Source organism: Bombina bombina, chromosome 5, assembly GCF_027579735.1.
Source record: "Bombina bombina isolate aBomBom1 chromosome 5, aBomBom1.pri, whole genome shotgun sequence".
In the NCBI taxonomy this organism is placed as follows: domain Eukaryota; kingdom Metazoa; phylum Chordata; class Amphibia; order Anura; family Bombinatoridae; genus Bombina; species Bombina bombina.
The window spans coordinates 61151929-61172649 of record NC_069503.1 but is presented as its reverse complement, the minus strand read 5'-3'; the positions used below and the strand labels follow the sequence as shown (position 1 = coordinate 61172649).

General features: G+C 37.2%; 1 protein-coding gene across 1 annotated transcript in view; it reads right to left on the bottom strand.

Moving 5' to 3' along the window:
• Positions 1 to 2894: 2894 nt before the first annotated feature.
• LOC128659855 (oocyte zinc finger protein XlCOF6) overlaps positions 2895 to 20721 on the bottom strand; it is a 153284-nt gene continuing 135457 nt past the window's right edge. The window contains exon 4 of the mRNA XM_053713429.1: positions 2895 to 4197. Coding sequence (XP_053569404.1) covers positions 3444 to 4197 — 754 coding nt within the window. The 3' untranslated portion in view covers positions 2895 to 3443. The remainder of the gene's footprint in view (positions 4198 to 20721) is intronic.

Here is a 20721-nt window from a genome sequence, read left to right as displayed (position 1 = left end):
CCTTAAAGGGTTATTACAGGAGCCTCGTTTTAGAGGTCATGTCCGCCGACCAGGATTTTAGCCACATAGCTCTGCGTCCTAGAACCGAGAAACCAGATACTTTAGCATTCAGGCGGATAATCTGCATATTTAGCGTCACAAATGAAAGAACTGGCCACCTTCAGGGCCTTAATCTTTTCCTGCACTTCCATGAAAGAGGGTTCACCCTCAATCATATCAAATAAGGCATTGCACCAATATGACGCAGCTCCAGCGACCGCCGCTGCCAGTTGAAAAACAAACCCTGTGTGTTGAAACATCTTTTGTAACGTACTACAGAAAAAAACAGTGGATTACTGGAAAGTGTGTAACTGAAAAGCACTCAACAACATTAACGGGTAATCTAAACCCGAATAACTTATCTTATCCTTGCTTCCAGAAAAGGAGAAATAACGAGACGGAATTAAAACTTAACTTTTATTGGTGCCAAAAGTAAAATAAAAGATCGAATAATAAAAACACAGTGTCGTGTCACTCTTGGTATCTGGAATATATGCTAAAAAAAGGTGTCAATATTGGCTGTAGTCTGCATAGTATGTGCTGTATCACTGGGATTATATAGAATCATACACTAGGTAGGACCCTACCTCACTAGGTTTCACCTGGTAAATGGTACAAATGTACACTAGTAATCTAGAGGGGTTAGAGGGATAGGCAAATGTGGAAAGCAAGTTCAGTGGCCACTAATAATCAGCCAGGACACTGCTATATTTGATAAGGTACGTGTGTAAAATTATCATTAATTAACAGATATCAGAATTCGGACACTGCAAGTTAAAAATTAAACTAATGGGAGAGAGACGGTTAAGTCTCAACTCCCCCCTAACATGTTTTGCAAAGAACTGCTTTTTCAAAGGTGGAGCCCCCGCCTTGTTTATGAGATTATATAGGCTAAGCTGAACCAATGTGTCACAGGAAAGGAGCTCCTCCATTGGTTGAGGAGGGTCCTGATAGTTAATAGGCTGGCCGAGGGGTGTGTTTTACTCGGAGGGTAATGTATACAATGGGAATAGCAACAGTTGCTAAGTTACAAACAAAATATCAGTTTTGTGTTCCCGGATAGTGCTACATAAAGTAATTCCCAGACTTGGATGATAATGTCAAATGCTAGGCAGGTATTGGTGACTAAGTGTCCAATTTGGCAAGGTTGACTGAAGACCATATGGGTGACTGTGTATATTTCGGTACCAACAATCTAATTTATGGTACTCTATTGATACACTGGCCATATAGAAACATATTAGAGTTATCTGAACCATATAATAAAAATACATGATAGAGCTGCATTCTAAGGGCTGCTAGATACGCTCTTTAATTAGGAAGATGCTACCAATCACTGTCATAACGTATAAAAAAGTGTAAGGTGGTTAAAAATAGTGTTATCACAAATTAACATGATTGTGCCAAACTAGTGATCCTGCATTATACGGGATCGTGTGGGTAATGTGAATAGAGAAAATCTGTGATGGCAGTATGCCAGGAAACACAGAGAGTGACAGGTTGACATACAATAATAGGATGAATACCTAAATATAGCTCTGTATGATGGAAATGGTGATTAAAGAGAGACACTGATATCTACAGTGAATTGTGCATCTGTGTATGTGCAAGCAGTATAAATTGGCCGGCTGGGTAAATAAGTGAAAATACGGGGGACTAAGTGATCGTCAATAGGTGCAAAAATTAATAAATAGCCTTGTCTCAAAAAAAGGGGAGAGAGAGGCTCCTGGGGAAAGGAACACATAAGGGTAAGGGAAGTGAAAAGTGTGGGAGACAGGAGATAGTGGCATCTCCAAAGGAAATATTAATAACCTGGGTTCAGACTGTTCTAATTATTCCAAGGTTCCAAGGTGGGTCCAGCCCAAGGGACTCAATGAGCAGAATAATTACTACTGCTTTTTATAACCTTGGAATAATTAGAACAGTCCGAACCCAGGTTATTAATATTTCCTTTGGAGATGCCACTATCTCCTTCACGTATTTACCCAGCCGGCCAATTTATACCGCTTGCACACAGATGCACATTTCACTGTAGATATCAGTGTCTCTCTTTAATCACCATTTCCATCATACAGAGATATATTTAGGTATTCATCCTATTATTGTATGTCAACCTGTCACTCTCTGTGTGTTTCCTGTCATACTGCCATCACAGAGTTTTTCTATTCACATTACCCACATGATCCCGTATAATGCAGGATCACTAGTTTGGCACAATCATGTTAATTTGTGATAACACTATTTTTAACCACCTTACACTTTGTTATACGTTATGACACTGATTGGTAGCATCTTCCTAATTAAAGAGCGTATCTAGCAGCCCTTAGAATGCAGCTCTTTCATGTATTTTTATTATATGGTTCAGATAACTCTAATATGTTTCTATACGGCCAGTGTATCAATAGAGTACCATAAATTAGATTGTTGGTACCGAAATATACACAGTCACCCATATGGTCTTCCAGTCAACCTTGCCAAATTGGACACTTAGTTATCAATACCTGCCTAGCATTTGACATTATGATCCCAGTCTGGGAATTACTTTATGTATCACTATCCGGGAACACGCATATAAAAAGACTGCTATTTTGTTTGTAACTTAGCAACTGTTGTATACTTTACCCTCCGAGTGTAACACACCCCTCGGCCAGCCTATTAACTATAAGAACACTCCTCAACCAATGGGGGAGCTCCTTTCCTGTGACACATTGGTTCAGCTTAGCCTATATAATCTCAGAAACAAAGGCGGGCGCCCCACTTTTGAAAAAGCAGTTTTTTGCGAAACATGTTAGGGGGGGAGTTGAGACTTAACCGTCTCTCTCCCATTAGTTTAATTTTTAACTTGCAGTGTCCGAATTATGATATCTGTTAATTAATGATAATTTTACGCTCATACCTTATCAAATATAAAGGCTGATTATTAATGGCAATGTAGCGCTCAATCCTGAGACAGAGGCACTGTGCATACAGTTTACCAAAATTCTGTACTAGCGAAACTCACTCCTAAATAATCTATGTAGTGCCGTGTACTATGATACCAGGCATTTAGCAATTACTTAATGCCTATACCATATGCAATATAATGTTGATAAGGCTAATTATTAGTGGCAACGTAGCGCTTTATTTTTAGACAGTGGCATTGTTTATAGTGTTTGTTAAAAGTCATTATTAATGAGACGGATTCTCACACAGCAGACGTAGTGCCTCACATTCCAATACCAGCTAGCGCATTACAATTAAATGCTCCTACCTTATGTAATACAGTATTAATATGCCTGACTACTAGCAACAATACAGCACGTAGTCTGTAGATAGTGGCATTGGTCACAGTGGTTGTTAAAATTAATTAATAATGGCACATAATTCCCACTAGTAATGAATAAAGCCATGGACTCACCTCCCATTTAAATGGAAAACATTTTTTCCCCTTTATAAACATGTGAAAAGTTTCTTCCCTTGTGAATCATTTCATGAGTTTTCAGACTATACATTTGTGTAAAACTTTTTCCACACACTGTACATGTGAACGGCTTTTCTCCTGTGTGACTCCTTTCATGGTTTTTCAGATTACTCTTTTGTGCAAAACTTTTTCCACACTCTGTACATGTGAAAGGCTTTTCTCCTGTGTGAATCCTTTCATGAGTTTTCAGTTCATTTATTTGTGTAAAACATTTTCCACACTCTGTACATGTGAAAGGCTTTTCTCCTGTGTGAATCTTTTCATGAGTTTTCAGATTAGCCTTTTCTGTAAAACATTTTCCACACTCTGTACATGTGAAAGGCTTTTCTCCTGTGTGAATCCTTTCATGAATTTTCAGATAACCCTTTTCTGTAAAACATTTTCCACACTCTGTACATGTGAAAGGTTTTTCTCCTGTGTGAATCCTTTCATGAATTTTCAGTTTACTCTTTTCTGTAAAACATTTTCCACACTCTGTACATGTGAAAGGCTTTTCTCCTGTGTGACTCCTTTCATGAGTTTTCAGACCATTTATATGTGCAAAACTTTTTCCACACTCTGTACATGTGAAAGGCTTTTCTCCTGTGTGAATCCTTTCATGAGTTTTCAGACAGTTTATATGTGTAAAACATTTTCCACACTCTGTACATGTGAAAGGCTTTTCTCCTGTGTGAATCCTTTCATGAGTTTTCAGATTTCTCTTTTCTGTAAAACTTTTCCCACACTCTGTACATGTGAAAGGCTTTTCCCCTGTGTGAATCCTTTCATGAGTTTTCAGACTACTTTTTTCTGTAAAACATTTTCCACACTCTGCACATGTGAAAGGCTTTTCTCCTGTGTGAATCTTTTTATGAGTTTTCAGATGATCCATTTGTGTAAAACATTTGCCGGACTCAGTACATGTGTGTGGTTTCTTACCTGTGTGAATTTTGTAGTGTTCTAGTAGAGGAGACTTTGTAGATTTGAAAGGTTTCTCCTTTGTAGGAATCATTTGGCTAGACTGTAGACTTCTCCCTTCTTTAATATGTTTTGAAAACTCAGTAAATGTGTGTGGTTTATCCTCTGGGATAATCATTTCACTAGATAACTCATAAATGTTGTCCTCTTGTTTGATGACTAAATTACTCTCTGTACATAATGATTGCTTCACAGTTCCTGCCAATTCGCCATCTTCTTTAAATATCTGCTGTGATATCCCCAATGTTTGTGAATAGTCAGTGTCTAAGACTTTTGGAGTTTGCGGTATCATTCTGATGCTTCCTATAGTGAAGGATGGATATGAACTATTCATGTGTTTGTCTACATAAAAAGAAATGGAATTAAGAAAAATAAGAATGTTTATTCTTTATAATATAATTCATCTCAATTAAAAAACATTTTTTTATACTCAAAAAATGTCTTCCGTTTTGTATTTTTAAATTTATTTACCTGTAAATCACAAATTAAAAAAGGATGACTAGAATGTAAACATTACTACATCATAGTAAATTAAATGACTGATTTAAAGAAGTTATAGGGCCGCATTAAACAAGGTGCGTGTGTATAATGTTCTCAGCCAGGGAACAAGTAGATCTGTATTCTGGGCAAGAGAGATGGCATCCACCATCCTCATTTAACATTGCACAAGCAACTGCAAATACAATACTGCCCATGTCTTAATCATCACAGACTAATCATCAGTGTGAGATGTTTTGAGAGGGTAAGAAGCAGTGACCTTATGATAATCTTTAGCTTTCGGCTGTGTTTCTATTTATATAAACAGCCAAAAACTTTATTAGTTTAATAATACTCACTGTAAAGTTAAGCACACAAATCAGTGGTGGTTCTGGGATGGGGAACAGTGGGAGAGTTGTGGGTGTTCCACAAATGAGAAAAAGGTAGGCATAAGTGTAGTTCTGGGTGTTCCATGAGCGAGGTCAGGGCAGGGGAAGATGGAGTTGGCGGTGTTCTAAGTAATGAACCAGGTCAGGGGGTGAGGATAGGCAGTTGTTGGACATGATCTGTCTAAAAGGACAGAGGGGCAATAGTATTTTTTACCCTCCTCCTCAGCCCAATGGAGTTTGCTCCTTCTTTATAACGTCAGACGCAAATGTTCCTAAAGATGCAGATATAAATATAATAGTTTATATTTGTTTAATGAGTGATCTATTCTATTTTCCCAGTAATTAAAGTCAGCATAAAATCTATTTTACTCACCTAACACATATGAGTTCATGCTGATAACAGGCTCCAATGTCTGTGCTCAGGAAGAAGGTTCCCTTATTCACTCCAGTTAAATCAATACCTGATATCGCTCAGTGCTCTGGCCGTGTCTGTAAAAAGTATATTAAATGGTTTAGACAGATAATAATAAATAATGGTTCTGATTAACTGTACGTATGGTATAATTAAAGACACACATAACAATTCATGTGATACAGATCAGCTGATTAGGTTTTTACATATGTGATGTTGATTTACCACAAGCATTTAGTACAGTTAACACTGTGGGTGTTATAATTGCTCCTTAAATATGAATCTTCCCAGATCTATACAACAAGTGGGGCCATATCATAACTTTACAAATATATTATAATAATATAAAAACAAAGATATATTATAAATATTATAATAATATTTGTTTTTATAATTTATATGAAACAATATTTTCTCCTGAAAGAAATGTTAAATATAATTTGTTTAAATATAAGTTAAATTGGATACTGTAGTATTGGTATTGTACTTCCTACTAATTCTCACTGTCAGACATTTTGTCATGTGCTCCACCCCCAGTCCTTTAACTTCTCTTGGTTAATACTGAGTTGTTTTAAATCAAACTGCAAAGAGGTGTGGGAGAGATAGGCACGAAAATGTTCATTTCAATTGTTATCTTGGATAGAGTTAAGAAAAGAAAGATTTTTTTGTTTACATAGAGTGATAGTATAATGAGATGTTCTTTTGGCAAATTCAGTCTATTTTAGATGGACCATAAAATATAGAATTACAAAAACAACAGATGCATAATAAAAATACAATGCAGGGGCGTGTCTCTGGGCAGCACCTTGAATGGTAGCAATATCGGTTGCTCCAAGGGATTCACGGATAATCTGCCTTTTATCAGTGGCCAGGAAGATCTTCTAACTTTTGCACCTAGATATTAATAATCTGCAGTCCATCCTGAGCTGGGTGATCCTAAACTCTTGGTATTATAACCCTTGGAAACCGATCTGGAGCGTTGGGGCCTAAGGCAGTTACCTCAGTAAAGGCTCTCAACACCCCCCCCCCCCCGGTATCTTGTACGCCGGGTATGCAGTGCAAAGACACTGACTTTCTTTTTTTCTCCCTGTAATACCAACATTCCTTATGACTATATAGTACCATCACTGTTATTGAGGCTAACTAGCAGGAAATCTTAGAGCCTCCTTGTTCAGCGCATACCGGCTAAAGATGGCGACTGATGCCGAAATAATCCTTTCAGCCGTGACAAAGCTTCTACAGAACCACCATATGAGGATACAGCGGGCCTGGGCAACTGAATGTGAAAGCCTCCGTGTGTTGGCCAGACAGGTTGGCAGTGCTCACTGTCGTACCATATCAGTAGCTCCTGCAGGGCAAGTGGAAGACGCCGCCGATTATCAGGGGCCTGGCCATAGCGCTACAGACCAGGTATCTCAAGTTCAAGCCCTGGAGAAGGCAATACCACTTCTAAGCCTTCCTATTAAAACCCCCCCAGCAGCAATAAAAGACCCACCTGACATCCCGGTAGTGACCGAGATGCAACCGCAAACCTCCAGACAGCGACAGACAGCTAAGGCAGGAACAGTCACTGTCATTGGGGAAGTAAAAATTGTAACCCTGTATTCGGACATGACTCACCTCTCCTGCGGCGTGGAGGACATCAGTGAGGTGCGCCATGGGTATCACGGATGTAAAGTGTCGACGGAGGCACTGAAGCAATTTGAGACTCAGCCGACCTACACTAATCTGGAAGTTTGGGCCGCATTGGTGAAAGCCCCCACGGCACATTGCCGCATGTCTATGGAAACAGCGAGACTGAGGGTCAGACCGCCAAGATGGGGTAAATCTCAGGGAACTTTCTGCCAGCCATTGCCCAGTATACACATTTCTTTCCCCTGCTGGACTTTTGATCCTGGGGGCATTTGGACATGATCCCATGCAGTAGCGTCCATACTCTGTCACGGGGCGCACACGGGGAAAGGAAAAGGTACACCTCTGTTTTCATTGTGTGGGGCTTGGGTCTGCTTGTATATGAACCTGAGGGATGATGTGTCAGCTCTAGATAACTAAGTCCCACTTCATATTAGACTTTTGCTCTGGGTGACCCAAATCTATGCTACCTTGGTTGCCCTATCCAGCACTGGGACTCGCTCTCATGAGTGGACTGTGACTAACGACGCTTTAAGATGCGAGAACTTTTCAGACACTGCATGAACATTTATCACCTATGTTCTGCTTAATGTATGCTCAATATATCTGACACAGATAAGGTGGCCTTTTAGTAGAATTTTGAATGTCTATTACTAATGCTTGCTTTTATGTTCAGGTCTATATTTAGCTACTAGCATGTTCACCTATTTATTACCTAAATTTAGCTCACTATATTTTCCACTAGTACATTTCAACAGTTACAGCTAGGATATTTGCTGCAAATGTACCCTTAAAAGGCAAAAGACACTCTAATCTATAGCTCTCTTTCTTATATTATAGAGCGCCCCCCAATAGGGGTCAGCTAAGAATTCCCCTCCTTTTGGGTAAAATTTGTGTGACTAGTTTTATAATAGCACTCACTGTGAGTATGCCGTACTGCCTGGGTAATATGTCTTTCCACTAGACGATAATATCGATCTAGTCATAAGAATTACTTGTGAAACAATAAGTACCTAGCTTACTTATGGCCTGATAGCAACTGGTACTTGTTTTAGCAATCCACTATGTTTAAATGTTGGTTCATCACTATTCTAATACACACTTTGGGTCCAAGAGTGGCCCAGTATCTTTTTTTATTTTTTATTTTTCTTTCCTCCCCATTATCCCCCTTTGTGCCACATTAATAGTGTTGGGGGTCCAAGAGTGGCCTCTATAATCCATTGGGGGTAAACGTTATATTTCATTTGCTATTATATCCTAAGGGGAGCTCCCTATAACAGAAAACATGAGGTTGAGAATGTTTTCATTGGTTTGTTTCATTGCATTCCTAAATGACATTTATATTCCTTTCTAGCCTTGACTGTAAATCAAGATTCTGTGCTAGTTAATGCTTTTTCCTGTCTTTTGTGCCATTTATATGATTTCTTTTTCCTGCATTTACATGTCATGCAAAGTATTGCCTAATGATTATTGTATGTATTAAACCTCAATAAAAATGTATTTAAAAAAAAATAAAAAAAAAATACAATGCAATAAAACTTACTATGAATTTAAAAGAGCAATAGATTGCTTTCTGATAAATGTAGTTCTGCACCTGTACCATGTGACAGCTATCAGCCAATAACAGACTCATATTTTTATATAATGTGATCTCCTGCATATGCTAAGTAGGAGCCGGAGCCTCAGGTCATTTAAAAGGCTGTGTACAATTTAATAATGAAAATAAATTACAAACAGCAAACAGTTATTTTATATAAAAATAAAGCTAAAGCTGAAATTTCCCATACACTTTATACTATTTTATACACCGGTAAAACAAGTCATTAGAAACAAATTAAAGGGACAGCAAAGTCAAAATTTAAAACGTTTAAGATTCAAATATAAACATCTTTCTAATTTCCTTCTATTATCAAATCTGCTTTATTCCCTTGGGGACCTTTGTGACAAAGCCTATAATGCACTATGGTGCGCTAGCTGCGGATTAGTGGCACATACAAGCCTCTTGTCATTGGCTCACCTTATGTGCTCAGCTAGCTCCCAGTAGTGCATTGCAACTGCTTCAATAAAGAATATCTAGAGAATGAAGCAAATATCATAATAGAAGTCAGTTGGAAAATTATATGTTCTATTTAAATGATGAGAAACATTTGGGGTTTTCTTGTTATTTTTTTGCTGAAATTGCTTTTATTGTCATACGGTATAACATACATTTTGCAGTTTACATTTTTCTCTCAGTACAATAATATTTCACATAGTAAATCAAACCGTTTCCAACAGACTGCAGTTTAAAACTTGTCACAGCATTTAAGACCGGCAACAAGTAAAAATCAGCAAATGTAAATGACATTTCTCTGGATATTTGTTCATAACCAGCTAAAGTGTAGTCGTACATTGCTAAGTACATTACCCGTTAGTGTGAGTTCTCTCTCTCTTTCACCTAAGTGCGTCTACCTCTAGCTTCTGTGTGCATAATCCATGACTCCCATATGATGTGGAATTGGTCCTTAGTCGCTAGTAGGTCAGCTGCTAGACTAGACATCTTATAGAAGTGCTCTATTTTCCGCTCTATGAGGAAGAATCCTGGGGGTTCTGTATTCCAGTATTTGGCGAGGCACATTCTGGTAGCTGTGCAAAGTATAGGTATCAGCTTATTTTAGTTAGAGGTAAGTCCTGTAACTGGAAAGTGCAGTAGTGCGTGCTCAAGGAGTAATTCTATCTCTCTGTCAAAAATGTTGCCTAATAAATTAGCTGTGGCTTTCCAGAAGGGTTGTATTTTACTACAGTGCCACCATGTATGTAAATATGTCCCCTCCTCCCCGCAACCTCTAAAGCAAAGATTATTATCCTTTCCTCCCGTCTTGATTAATCTGTGGGGGTTTAGATACCATCTAAACGCAGACTTTATGTAATTTTCCTGTAGTGGGGAACTAATAGTGAATGAGGTCCCTCTTCGTAATGTTTCAACCCATACCCGGGCTGGCCATTCTTTACCTAGTTCTTTTTGCCATTTGTGCATAAATGCTGTTTTAGTGATGGAGTCTGACTTATTAAATATGGGATACAGTTTGGCTATTGATCTCTTTGGTCTTTGTTTTGACAGACAGAGAATTTCAAAAGATGTAAAGCTATGTGTGAGAGCTTTCCCATGCACCTCTGCTACTCTACATCTCAATTGGAAATAATGAAACCAGGTGTTGCTATTGGTTGGGTCTAATTCATTGTAATGCTGTATTGTGAAGAACTTACCATTAACAATGAGTATCAGCTATCCTGTACAAGCTTCTGTTTATCCATTTACCTTGTACTAATTTACCTAAGGAAGAGTTTAGATCTATCAGTGGGGTGACTGACGAGTTAGTATTTAGTAATGGAAAAAGTTTGGTGGTTCTATCCCACATGAACAAGGTGTGTGCAATAGCTTTGTAACTTCTCCCCTTCTGAAGTCTATTTATCTTAGCCGTCCACAGTAGTTTGGCTATATAATCTATTCCCATTATGTCAGCTTCTAATTGTATCCATTGGATGTCGCCCGATCTATTATGCCACAGGGCAGTTTGGGTCTTTCTGGCAGCATTATAATATGAGATTAAACTGGTAGTGAGAAAGATGAGGCGCTGGAGAATTGACCCTGCTAGACTAATGTATTCCCCTCTAAGAAAACAGTGGTTGATATGTAGTGAATGTAGTCCAGCGCTAGATTAGCACGGGTAGAGTATTTAGTTAAATTCTATAATTTGAATATATAGTATTTTGTGATTGGATAAATGTTTAATGTATGTACTGCAATGTTGTTATTATATATTTATTGTAGGTAATCCTAAGTATTTATCAACATTCAGTTAATAAAAAGATATAAACAGGTATATACAACTGATATATATAAACTTGTTGTCTAATGTGAACTTCTTATCTATATATATATAAAAACTAATAAAACATTTGTATAATTAGACAGAAATTTAATAACTTGTTAAAAGCATACATAAAATAAAAAGGGACGTCTCCCTTATAACATCGATTTCATCAGAGAAAACAATTGAATAACTGTAGTATATATTTCCGCTATTTGATAATCAGGTACCTGTTATATAGTGTAACAAATGATAGTGTCCAGAAATTGGATTAAAGAAACTTAAAGATCCAAACAAGATGACCTCCCCGCTATTGTGGCGGGTGTGTGTTACCGGTCCGTTAGTGAGAGACTGGTATTTAAAAATATGTCATGTGACTTTTCCTACGTCACACTTGTGATCGTAGCTGTTTCAATATAGTTGTAATGTAACCAGTGATCCTTGATATTCTGTCAAGTGCTTATTATGTTGCAATTTTTTTAAAACTTTAATCTGTATGTGTATCAGAAGGTGTATTCCCCTATTCCGTGTGTAATTAGGGAGTCTTGGGGGAGATTGCAACTTACGCTGGTCTCTTGGCACACCTGATTTCTCTTTTAGTGTGGTCTTTGCGGTCACATTCAGTGACTTGGATGTTAAACTTTGCGGTCACGTGCAGTGACTATAATGCAATCCTCGCAGTGTGGACTTGGCGGTCACTTGTAGTGGTGGGAATTGAACTCGTGACCTTTAGGGTAAGAGAGGGAGATCTTAACCATTAGGCTATGTGTATCTCACTTTCTGTGTTAGCTTAGTGGACTTGGCGGTCACTTGTAGTGACTGTAATGAGGTCTTTGCGGTCACGGAGGTGACTAGTGGTGGGGTCTTTGCGGTCACAAGTGGTGACTAGGAGTAGAATCTTTAGCGGACATCAGTGATGTTATACAGCAAGGTCTTTGCAGTCACAGATTGTGACTTGCATGTATTAACTTGCGGCTGTATCTTTGCGGTCACAGATTGTGACTTAAAAGTGGTCTTTGCGGTCACTAACAGTGGTGACTTAGAGGAAATCTTTGCGGTCACTAGTAGTGACTAACAGAATGATCTGTATCATTGGAGATCAAAGTAAAACTTGGCAATCTCTCTGTGCAACTTAGTAGAGCTGATTAGAAACAAATGCAGGTTGTAACAACGTCCAGCTGCAATGTTGCAGGAGGTAATCAGCAAAGGAAGTCTTGTAGTAGTTTTCTTTCCTTTCTTGGCAATTATAACAGCAATCAAAATAAAAACATAGCCTAATGGTTAAGATCTCCCTCTCTTACCCTAAAGGTCACGAGTTCAATTCCCACCACTACAAGTGACCGCCAAGTCCACACTGCGAGGATTGCATTATAGTCACTGCACGTGACCGCAAAGTTTAACATCCAAGTCACTGAATGTGACCGCAAAGACCACACTAAAAGAGAAATCAGGTGTGCCAAGAGACCAGCGTAAGTTGCAATCTCCCCCAAGACTCCCTAATTACACACGGAATAGGGGAATACACCTTCTGATACACATACAGATTAAAGTTTAAAAAAATTGCAACATAATAAGCACTTGACAGAATATCAAGGATCACTGGTTACATTACAACTATATTGAAACAGCTACGATCACAAGTGTGACGTAGGAAAAGTCACATGACATATTTTTAAATACCAGTCTCTCACTAACGGACCGGTAACACACACCCGCCACAATAGCGGGGAGGTCATCTCGTTTGGATCTTTAAGTTTCTTTAATCCAATTTCTGGACACTATCATTTGTTACACTATATAACAGGTACCTGATTATCAAATAGCGGAAATATATACTACAGTTATTCAATTGTTTTCTCTGATGAAATCGATGTTATAAGGGAGACGTCCCTTTTTATTTTATGTATGCTTTTAACAAGTTATTAAATTTCTGTCTAATTATACAAATGTTTTATTAGTTTTTATATATATAGATAAGAAGTTCACATTAGACAACAAGTTTATATATATCAGTTGTATATACCTGTTTATATCTTTTTATTAACTGAATGTTGATAAATACTTAGGATTACCTACAATAAATATATAATAACAACATTGCAGTACAAGCATTATAATATGAGACAAGGTGTGGTAGGCCCAACCCGCCCCCTGATCTATGTCAAGTTAATATTTGTTTGTTGATCCCTGCTCTTTTATTATTTCAAATGAAGGTCTGGATGTCCCTTTGTAGATTATTAAGGTCTGTGAGTGGAACTGAGATGGGCAGCGATCTAAGAAGAAAGAGCAATCTAGGCATGTGTCATTTTAGTCTCTACAATTCGTGCCAGAAGTGAGATTTTGTATTTGGACCATTTAGTCATAAGTTATCTGAGTCATTAGGGGTTTGCAATTATATCAATATAGATAATGGACGTCTGCTGTAATGTTTATTCCTAGATACTTAATGTGCTTATTTGCCCATTTAAAAGAGAAGTTGATCTCAAGTAATTTTTTGTTGGTGTTTGGTATGTGAATGCCTATTGCCTCATACTTATCGTCAATTTTATAGCCTGATAAGGCACTAAATAGCTGTAATGTGGAGTATAAGGGGGCAGTGACAGTAGGGGGCTTTGTCAAAGTCAGTATCACGTCGTCCGTTAATAGAGCCATCTTGTATTGATTGGACTCTATCAATATCCCTGTTATATCTATACAGTCTCTTATTTTGATCGCAAGGGGTTCAATACAAAGGACAAAAAGCAATGGTGACAGTGGGCACCCCTGTCTGGTTCCATTGCGAATTGCAATAGTCCTAGACTGATATCCCGCCAGTCTTATGTATGCCGCAGGGGTGGAGTATAAAGACAAAATCGCTGTATGGAACTCTCCGCTAATTCCTGCCTTTTCCAATAGAGCATGCATATAGTTCCAGTTTACTCTATCAAATGCCTTCTCTGCTTCCATTGATAGGAGCAGAGAAGGCACTCTATTGATCGAAGCGTAATTTATTGTCTATGACTTTACGAACATTATCTGGGGCTTCCATTGCCTTGATAAATCTGACTTGATCAGTGTGAATTAAGTGAGTCAATGGCCCATTCAGTCTATTAGCTAAAATTTTCGTAAATAGTTTGATGTTGTGATTTATTAGGGAGATGGGTCTATAGTTCTTGCAGTATTGTTTGTTCTTCCCGGGTTTGGGGATCACAGAGATTCTAGCCAGGAGCATTTCACTGGGAATCTCACTACCCTTTATTATGGCATTAAATATGGAAACTAGCAGTGGTGCTAGAATATTTTTAAATGTTTTGTAAAATATGCCTGTATCCATCAGGTCCTGGTGCTTTATTGTTTTTTAAATCCTTAATGACTGTCAATACCTCTGAGAGGGTTATGGGTGAGTTTAAAGTACTTCTGTCTTAGTCAGTGAGGGAGGGCAGCGTACTATAATCTAGAAATTTATCTAGGGTGTCCCCTGCCGCCAGTTCCTTAGATTGTGTTGGTAAGTAATATTAGGTTTAATAGTAATCTGCAAAGGTGTTGGATATCTCAATTCGTTTGACGTGGCACCAGTGGTAGTTTGTATTTGGGGGATTGTAGTGGCTCTAGTTACCTCCTTCAGTTTATTAGCAAGCATTCTATCTGGTTTGTTGGAGTGTATGAAATAGTGTGTGTCTAAAAGCTTAATGGACCTTGTGGCTTCATTCCTGAGTATATCATCTAATTCTTTGTTTTTTGCTTTAGTAGTTGAGATGTTTTCTTTTGTGTGTTGCCTATCTCGCTCGCCTTTAGCCGTTTGATTTCTGCCCTGAGTTTTTCTAATCTCGTTTTATTATTCTGTTTCACAGATTTATTCATCAATAAATCTGCCATAGAACACCAGGTTCGCCCCAAAGTTGGATTGATAAATATATTGTTGTTCAAACCAATCCATATATAAATTTGCAAAACTTGATGTCTAATTCTGAGTCTTATATAGTTCTATTTCTGATGGTTCTATTATTATTTTTATATAGTTATCCATTTATTTTAGATTAATTATATTATATTATCATGTGTAAATATATCAATTTTTAGCCATTTTCCATCATATGGGGTTAACATACTCTTACAAACCTGTTGTATGAAGATATAGTATGTATATATATATATATATATATATATATATATATATATATATATATATATATATATATATATACACACACACACATACATATATACATATATATATATATATATATATATATATATATATATATATATATATATATATATACACACATACACACATATGTAGAGCTGCAACAACTAATCGTCATAATCGATAATAATCGATTATGAAAATAGTTGTCAACAAATCTCATAATCGATTAGTTGGTTTGCAATTAGTTGGTCTGTGCACAACACCAGCTGCTTCACTCCAATGAACTCCTGCATATGGTATTGTGTTTTATGTCCTTAGTCTAAAGCAGTGCTTGACGAATATGTTCAAAAATTAGGAGCCAGTAAGAATATTTAGGAGCCAGGCATATTTTGGAGAATAACCCAAAAAGTTAGGAGCCAGGGGTAAAATTCTAGGAGCCAGTGGCTCCCAGGCTCCTGGGTTTGTCGAGCCCTGGCCTAAAGGACATCTACAGATGTATACTTTTCACTTTTTCAGGACAGTATACATTTACAACTACCCCTGGCTTATGTGCAACCCAGATATAATAGTCATCATTTGGATTGTTTATATTAAATCTGGTGATTTGGAACTATGCTTTTCATGATATAGTGCCAAGCTTGTTGTTTACACCTTGCCCCTAGATTGATGTGTTATTTAAATTGATGTGCACTATTATCTGTTTGCACAATTATTAGCATATTGCTTGCTATTGCTGATTATATGTACTGTATAAATAAATGTGTAAGGCTTTGTCCTGTTATTGATATACAGTCCTTAGCGCTTTTGATTGTTTTTTTTATATTTTTAATAAATTGTGATAATATGTACCAGATTCAACCTTTATAAGTATATATTCGTTATTGTTAGAGCGGACTAGATATTTCCCCTAACCTTATAGCTGGTTATTTTCCATTGCATATAGATATTCAAGCTATTTTTATGTTAGAATGAAGTCAAGGGTTACTTTATTGAGAGGCCCCTTGCCAAGGTAGAAAACACTTAGCATTGGTGAAGAGCTAACAAAGATAAATATCCCACTTTGGTGAAATTGGCAAACCCCTACTTATACACCTCAACACTCTTTTCTCTACTGCAGGAAATATAGCTGCAAACAGAGAACCAGCCTTAGTCAGAAGCATGTGGACATGTTGAGATTTTTTCATTTCAATGCAAAGTTTCTGAAAGAGTGAATAACCGAATGTTATTAACAGTGATAGTCTAACTCTTTCTAGTTCTACCTCTTTTCAAACAGTTTGTGGTTTTGTTTTGTTTAATTATAAAACTGTGCTCTGCTGCTTAAAAATTGAAGAAACAGTTGTGTTAATGTAAAGTTTTAGTCTGAAGTTTATATTTGTAACACTCATTATGTGGATTTTATTTAAAACATAGAAAACTATTATTGATTCTCTTTTTATCCAATTAGTCGATTAATCGAAAAAATAATCGGCCGATTAATCGATTATGAAAATAATCGTTAGTTGCAGCCCTACACATATGATTTATTAGTATTATGTATTTAGTTCACTTCATTAGGAAATTTACACTTATGATATTGTGTATTTAACACTACTAAATTTCACTAACTACTCATTATTATAATTTATGCACTTATCAGCACTTTTACACACTTTACATCATTTAATCATATTTTTCACATCACACATACCCTGTCTTTCACATATTTATAGTTCTATTAAACATTGTACATATTGATATATAGAAGTAATGCACTATGGGTGTGTCTCATCAATACACGTTTTATTCAATATTTGAGAATAGGTATTCATTAGATATTGTTGTTCTTATCAACACGATAGATATTTAGAGGTTTAATAAAGCACCTTGTATCTTTATTAGATAGATTTGTTATTATTCACATTAGATATTCACTATCACGATATACACTGTTATTTATTTATTTATTATATATATTAACTGTATAGTCTCTTAAGGGACGTTTACAATACGGGTCTTTTTAGATGGCCACATACAATTTCCATTACTACTATTATTATTATTTATTTATATATTGTTTAGTTCCTATGAGATATTTTATATGTTTCATACACACACCAGTAATCCCCTTCAACACGCATATTACCTGACATATATGCCAAAAGGTTATTAACAAGTGATTGTATAACACTTGATTTTATGTCATTTTTCATCCCTATATAATGGGTTTTTATTTATCTGGTAGAGGGATCATATTTATTTATTAAGACTAAATGTAAGATATTTTTACTATATGATTGAATTGTTAATATATTCTTACAGCGATATTTCAATATCAATTTTTATTTATATTGTCATTTATATTGTATTATCTATCCACCACTGTTTTTATAACCATTTTTTATATATGTGTGAGTATTAGATTTTCTAACTTCTTGCAATAATTGTAAAGTACAGTATATCAACAGAGTTATCGTAACGATCATACTTAGAGATTTGCCTGCCTCTCCGGGTAACGCTGATGTGAAATTTGTGTGGGTGTGTAAATCTCCTGGTATTTGATTGGTTATTAGAATTATCCGTTTCTCCAACTAACGCCCACGTGTAACATGTGGGTGTGTAAACATCTTAACATTTGATTGGATATTGGGGATATAAATAGAGCAAGGTTATATTTGTTACTATATAGCCTGATGAAACGGCCTACTGAGCCGAGAAACTCATTGCTAAGCAACAATTTTAATTTGTTTAAATAAAGTATTGTTATATTTTCACCTTGCTCTTGGACTTATTATATCAGAACACCTTTGGGAAACCCGCCTGATTAGGTTACTTTTAATAAGCGCCACACTCTTGTGAGCATTACCATTAGCGCCCTGATCGGAGAATTTGAACCGGGAGTGGTGAGGTCATCAGGAGTTTTGTTCCGGTACTAGCAAGTTTGCCCTGGGGGAGTCAGCCGAATGGCTCTGAAGCTTTGGCTCGCTTATTATTGCACTGGTTGTGCAACATTCCTTGTGAGTACCTTTCTGATATTGATTTGTATATCATGTTTATCTAGAACTCACTACACCAAGAGCGCCTCTCGTATTTTGTCTTCCAGGACTTGTTGTCATTATTTACTATAACATCCCTAGCAAGAGAGGGCTGTGGTGGTCTTGATAGTGCCCTATGTGCTCTGTCCATCGGGAACATTGTATTATCCACATCTGGTAGTAGTTGATGGAATAGTTTCAGCAGTGTTTCAGGGAGGTTGGTATAGCTTTCTGCTAAGTTTCGTATGCGAATATTGGATCGCCTGGACCAATTTTCAAGGTCCTCGAATCTCTGTATTTGGAATTCTTGGTCTCTTATAATGTTGTGTATGTTAGGTATTTCTTCTGCCACATCATCAAGCTTCTCCTCTAGTTCTCTTCTGAAGTCTGAGGTGAGCTATGCACCAAGGGAGTTAACGAGGCTTCAATTGTTTTCTGTCTCGATTGGGACCGCGAGAGGCAGTCTTTGACTGTTTGCAACTTGTTCTGCATGATAAAGTGAGTGAAGAGTTGCTTATGTCGTTGAAGTATATTCTCTCTAATGATGCTTTAAATCATGTGGTTTGTTTGCTTGTGCATGCTATGGTTTCCCCTCCTGATATGTAATCTAATTGCTGCCGACCCATTTGCTCAGTATATCATCTTATAGTGCAAACTGCCTCACAGCACTGAGAATCTCTGGCAGCTTTAGACAAACTTGATTTATCTTATCGTTAGTTGATACTAGTTATATGTCCCTTTAAATTTCTCCCCCAAACTTCTCCTTGTCAGTATCGCTTTAAGCTTTACCGATAGGGTCGGGGAAGCCTCTTCTACTGTTAAGGGACAGATTGTGGGGGGCTTTACTTCCCTGTGCTGTGTGTCACTGTCCTTGTTATAGACGATTAATATAACTGCATGTATTTGCTTTTAAGCTGAGGAATGCAAAAGAGTGCAAAAGAAAATGGCGGTTTCTCGCTTCTGTTACAAGTAAAACTTAAAGTCTGATATAATATACAGTTTCTCCAAATATAAAATACTAATTAAAATTAAAGGGACAGTCTAGTCAAAATAAAATTCTGGTGTAGACTGTCCGTTTAAACTACAATTACAGAAAATAATACAATCTAAGATTACAGAAAATAAAAAAGAGAATTATCAAATTTTAAAAAATTATACCTAATTCCTATGAAAATAAAAAAGCCCCCCAAAATAAAAACACCCCCTAATCTAATGCTAAACTACCAATAGCCCTTAAAAGGGATTTTTGCAGGGCAATGCCCTAAGTATAACAGCTCTTTTACACAAAAAAAGTCTAAGTCACCCCTAACAGTTAAACACCCCCACCCACCAAACCCCCAAAATGAAAGCACCTAACACTAAAAAACCTAAACTACCCATTGCCCTGAAAATGGCATTTGTATGGGCATTGCCCTTAAAAGGGCATTTAGCTCTTTTACTGCCCTTAAAAAGGCATTTAGATTACCAGCTCTTTAAGAATAACCCATCCCTAATCTAAATAAAAGAAGCCCCCCCAAAAAATCCCTTAAGAAACCCCAAGTCTAAGCCCCAGGTGGTAATCACCTGTCCTGAAGTCCGGCAGAGAAGGTCCTGTTCCAGGTGGTGGTCTTCTTCCAAGCGGCAACCTCTTCTTTCTTCTTCCAGGAACCAGCTGGTGCGGAAGCGGAGGGTGGAGCTTAAGACCGATAACCGCGGAGCTGAAGACCGGTGACCGCGGAGCCATGGAGTGTGGAGGATCCTCTTCATACGATCTCCGCCGTACACTGAATAGGAATTCAAGGTACGCAATTAAAAATGGCGTCCCTTGGATTCCTATTGGCGGATTTGAGTCTTCACATTAAAATCAGCCAATAGGATGAGAGCTACTGAAATCCGATTGGCTGTTCAAATCAGCCAATATAATTACAGTAGCTATCACCCTATTGGCTGATTTGAACATACATTATTAGCAAGAGATCTGCTAAACTAGATTATTCTATTAGTTCAGTAGCCCAGAGAGCTGAGTGTGCCAGGGTGTATATATCTATAGTTACACTCTTATATCAGGGCATTATAGTGACAAAGTGACATGATCATGTAGCATTATCACTATACACCCTGCAAATCTATGGGTTTAATACTTGCAAAAGGATTAAACCCACAGGTAAAGTATGACTTGGGAGCCACAGAGAACTGCTGGTCCAAATCGGAAACTGCCTGTAACCCAATCAGCAGCGTTAGTCACACAGCTGGGTGAGTGTAAAATAGATTTTATTATGTATATTCTATATAAGGTGATTTTTGGTAAAGGTATTTTATATTTGTTTGATTTTTTCTTCTCATTAAAGGGACAGTGTACTGTTAAATTGGTTTCCCCTCAATCTG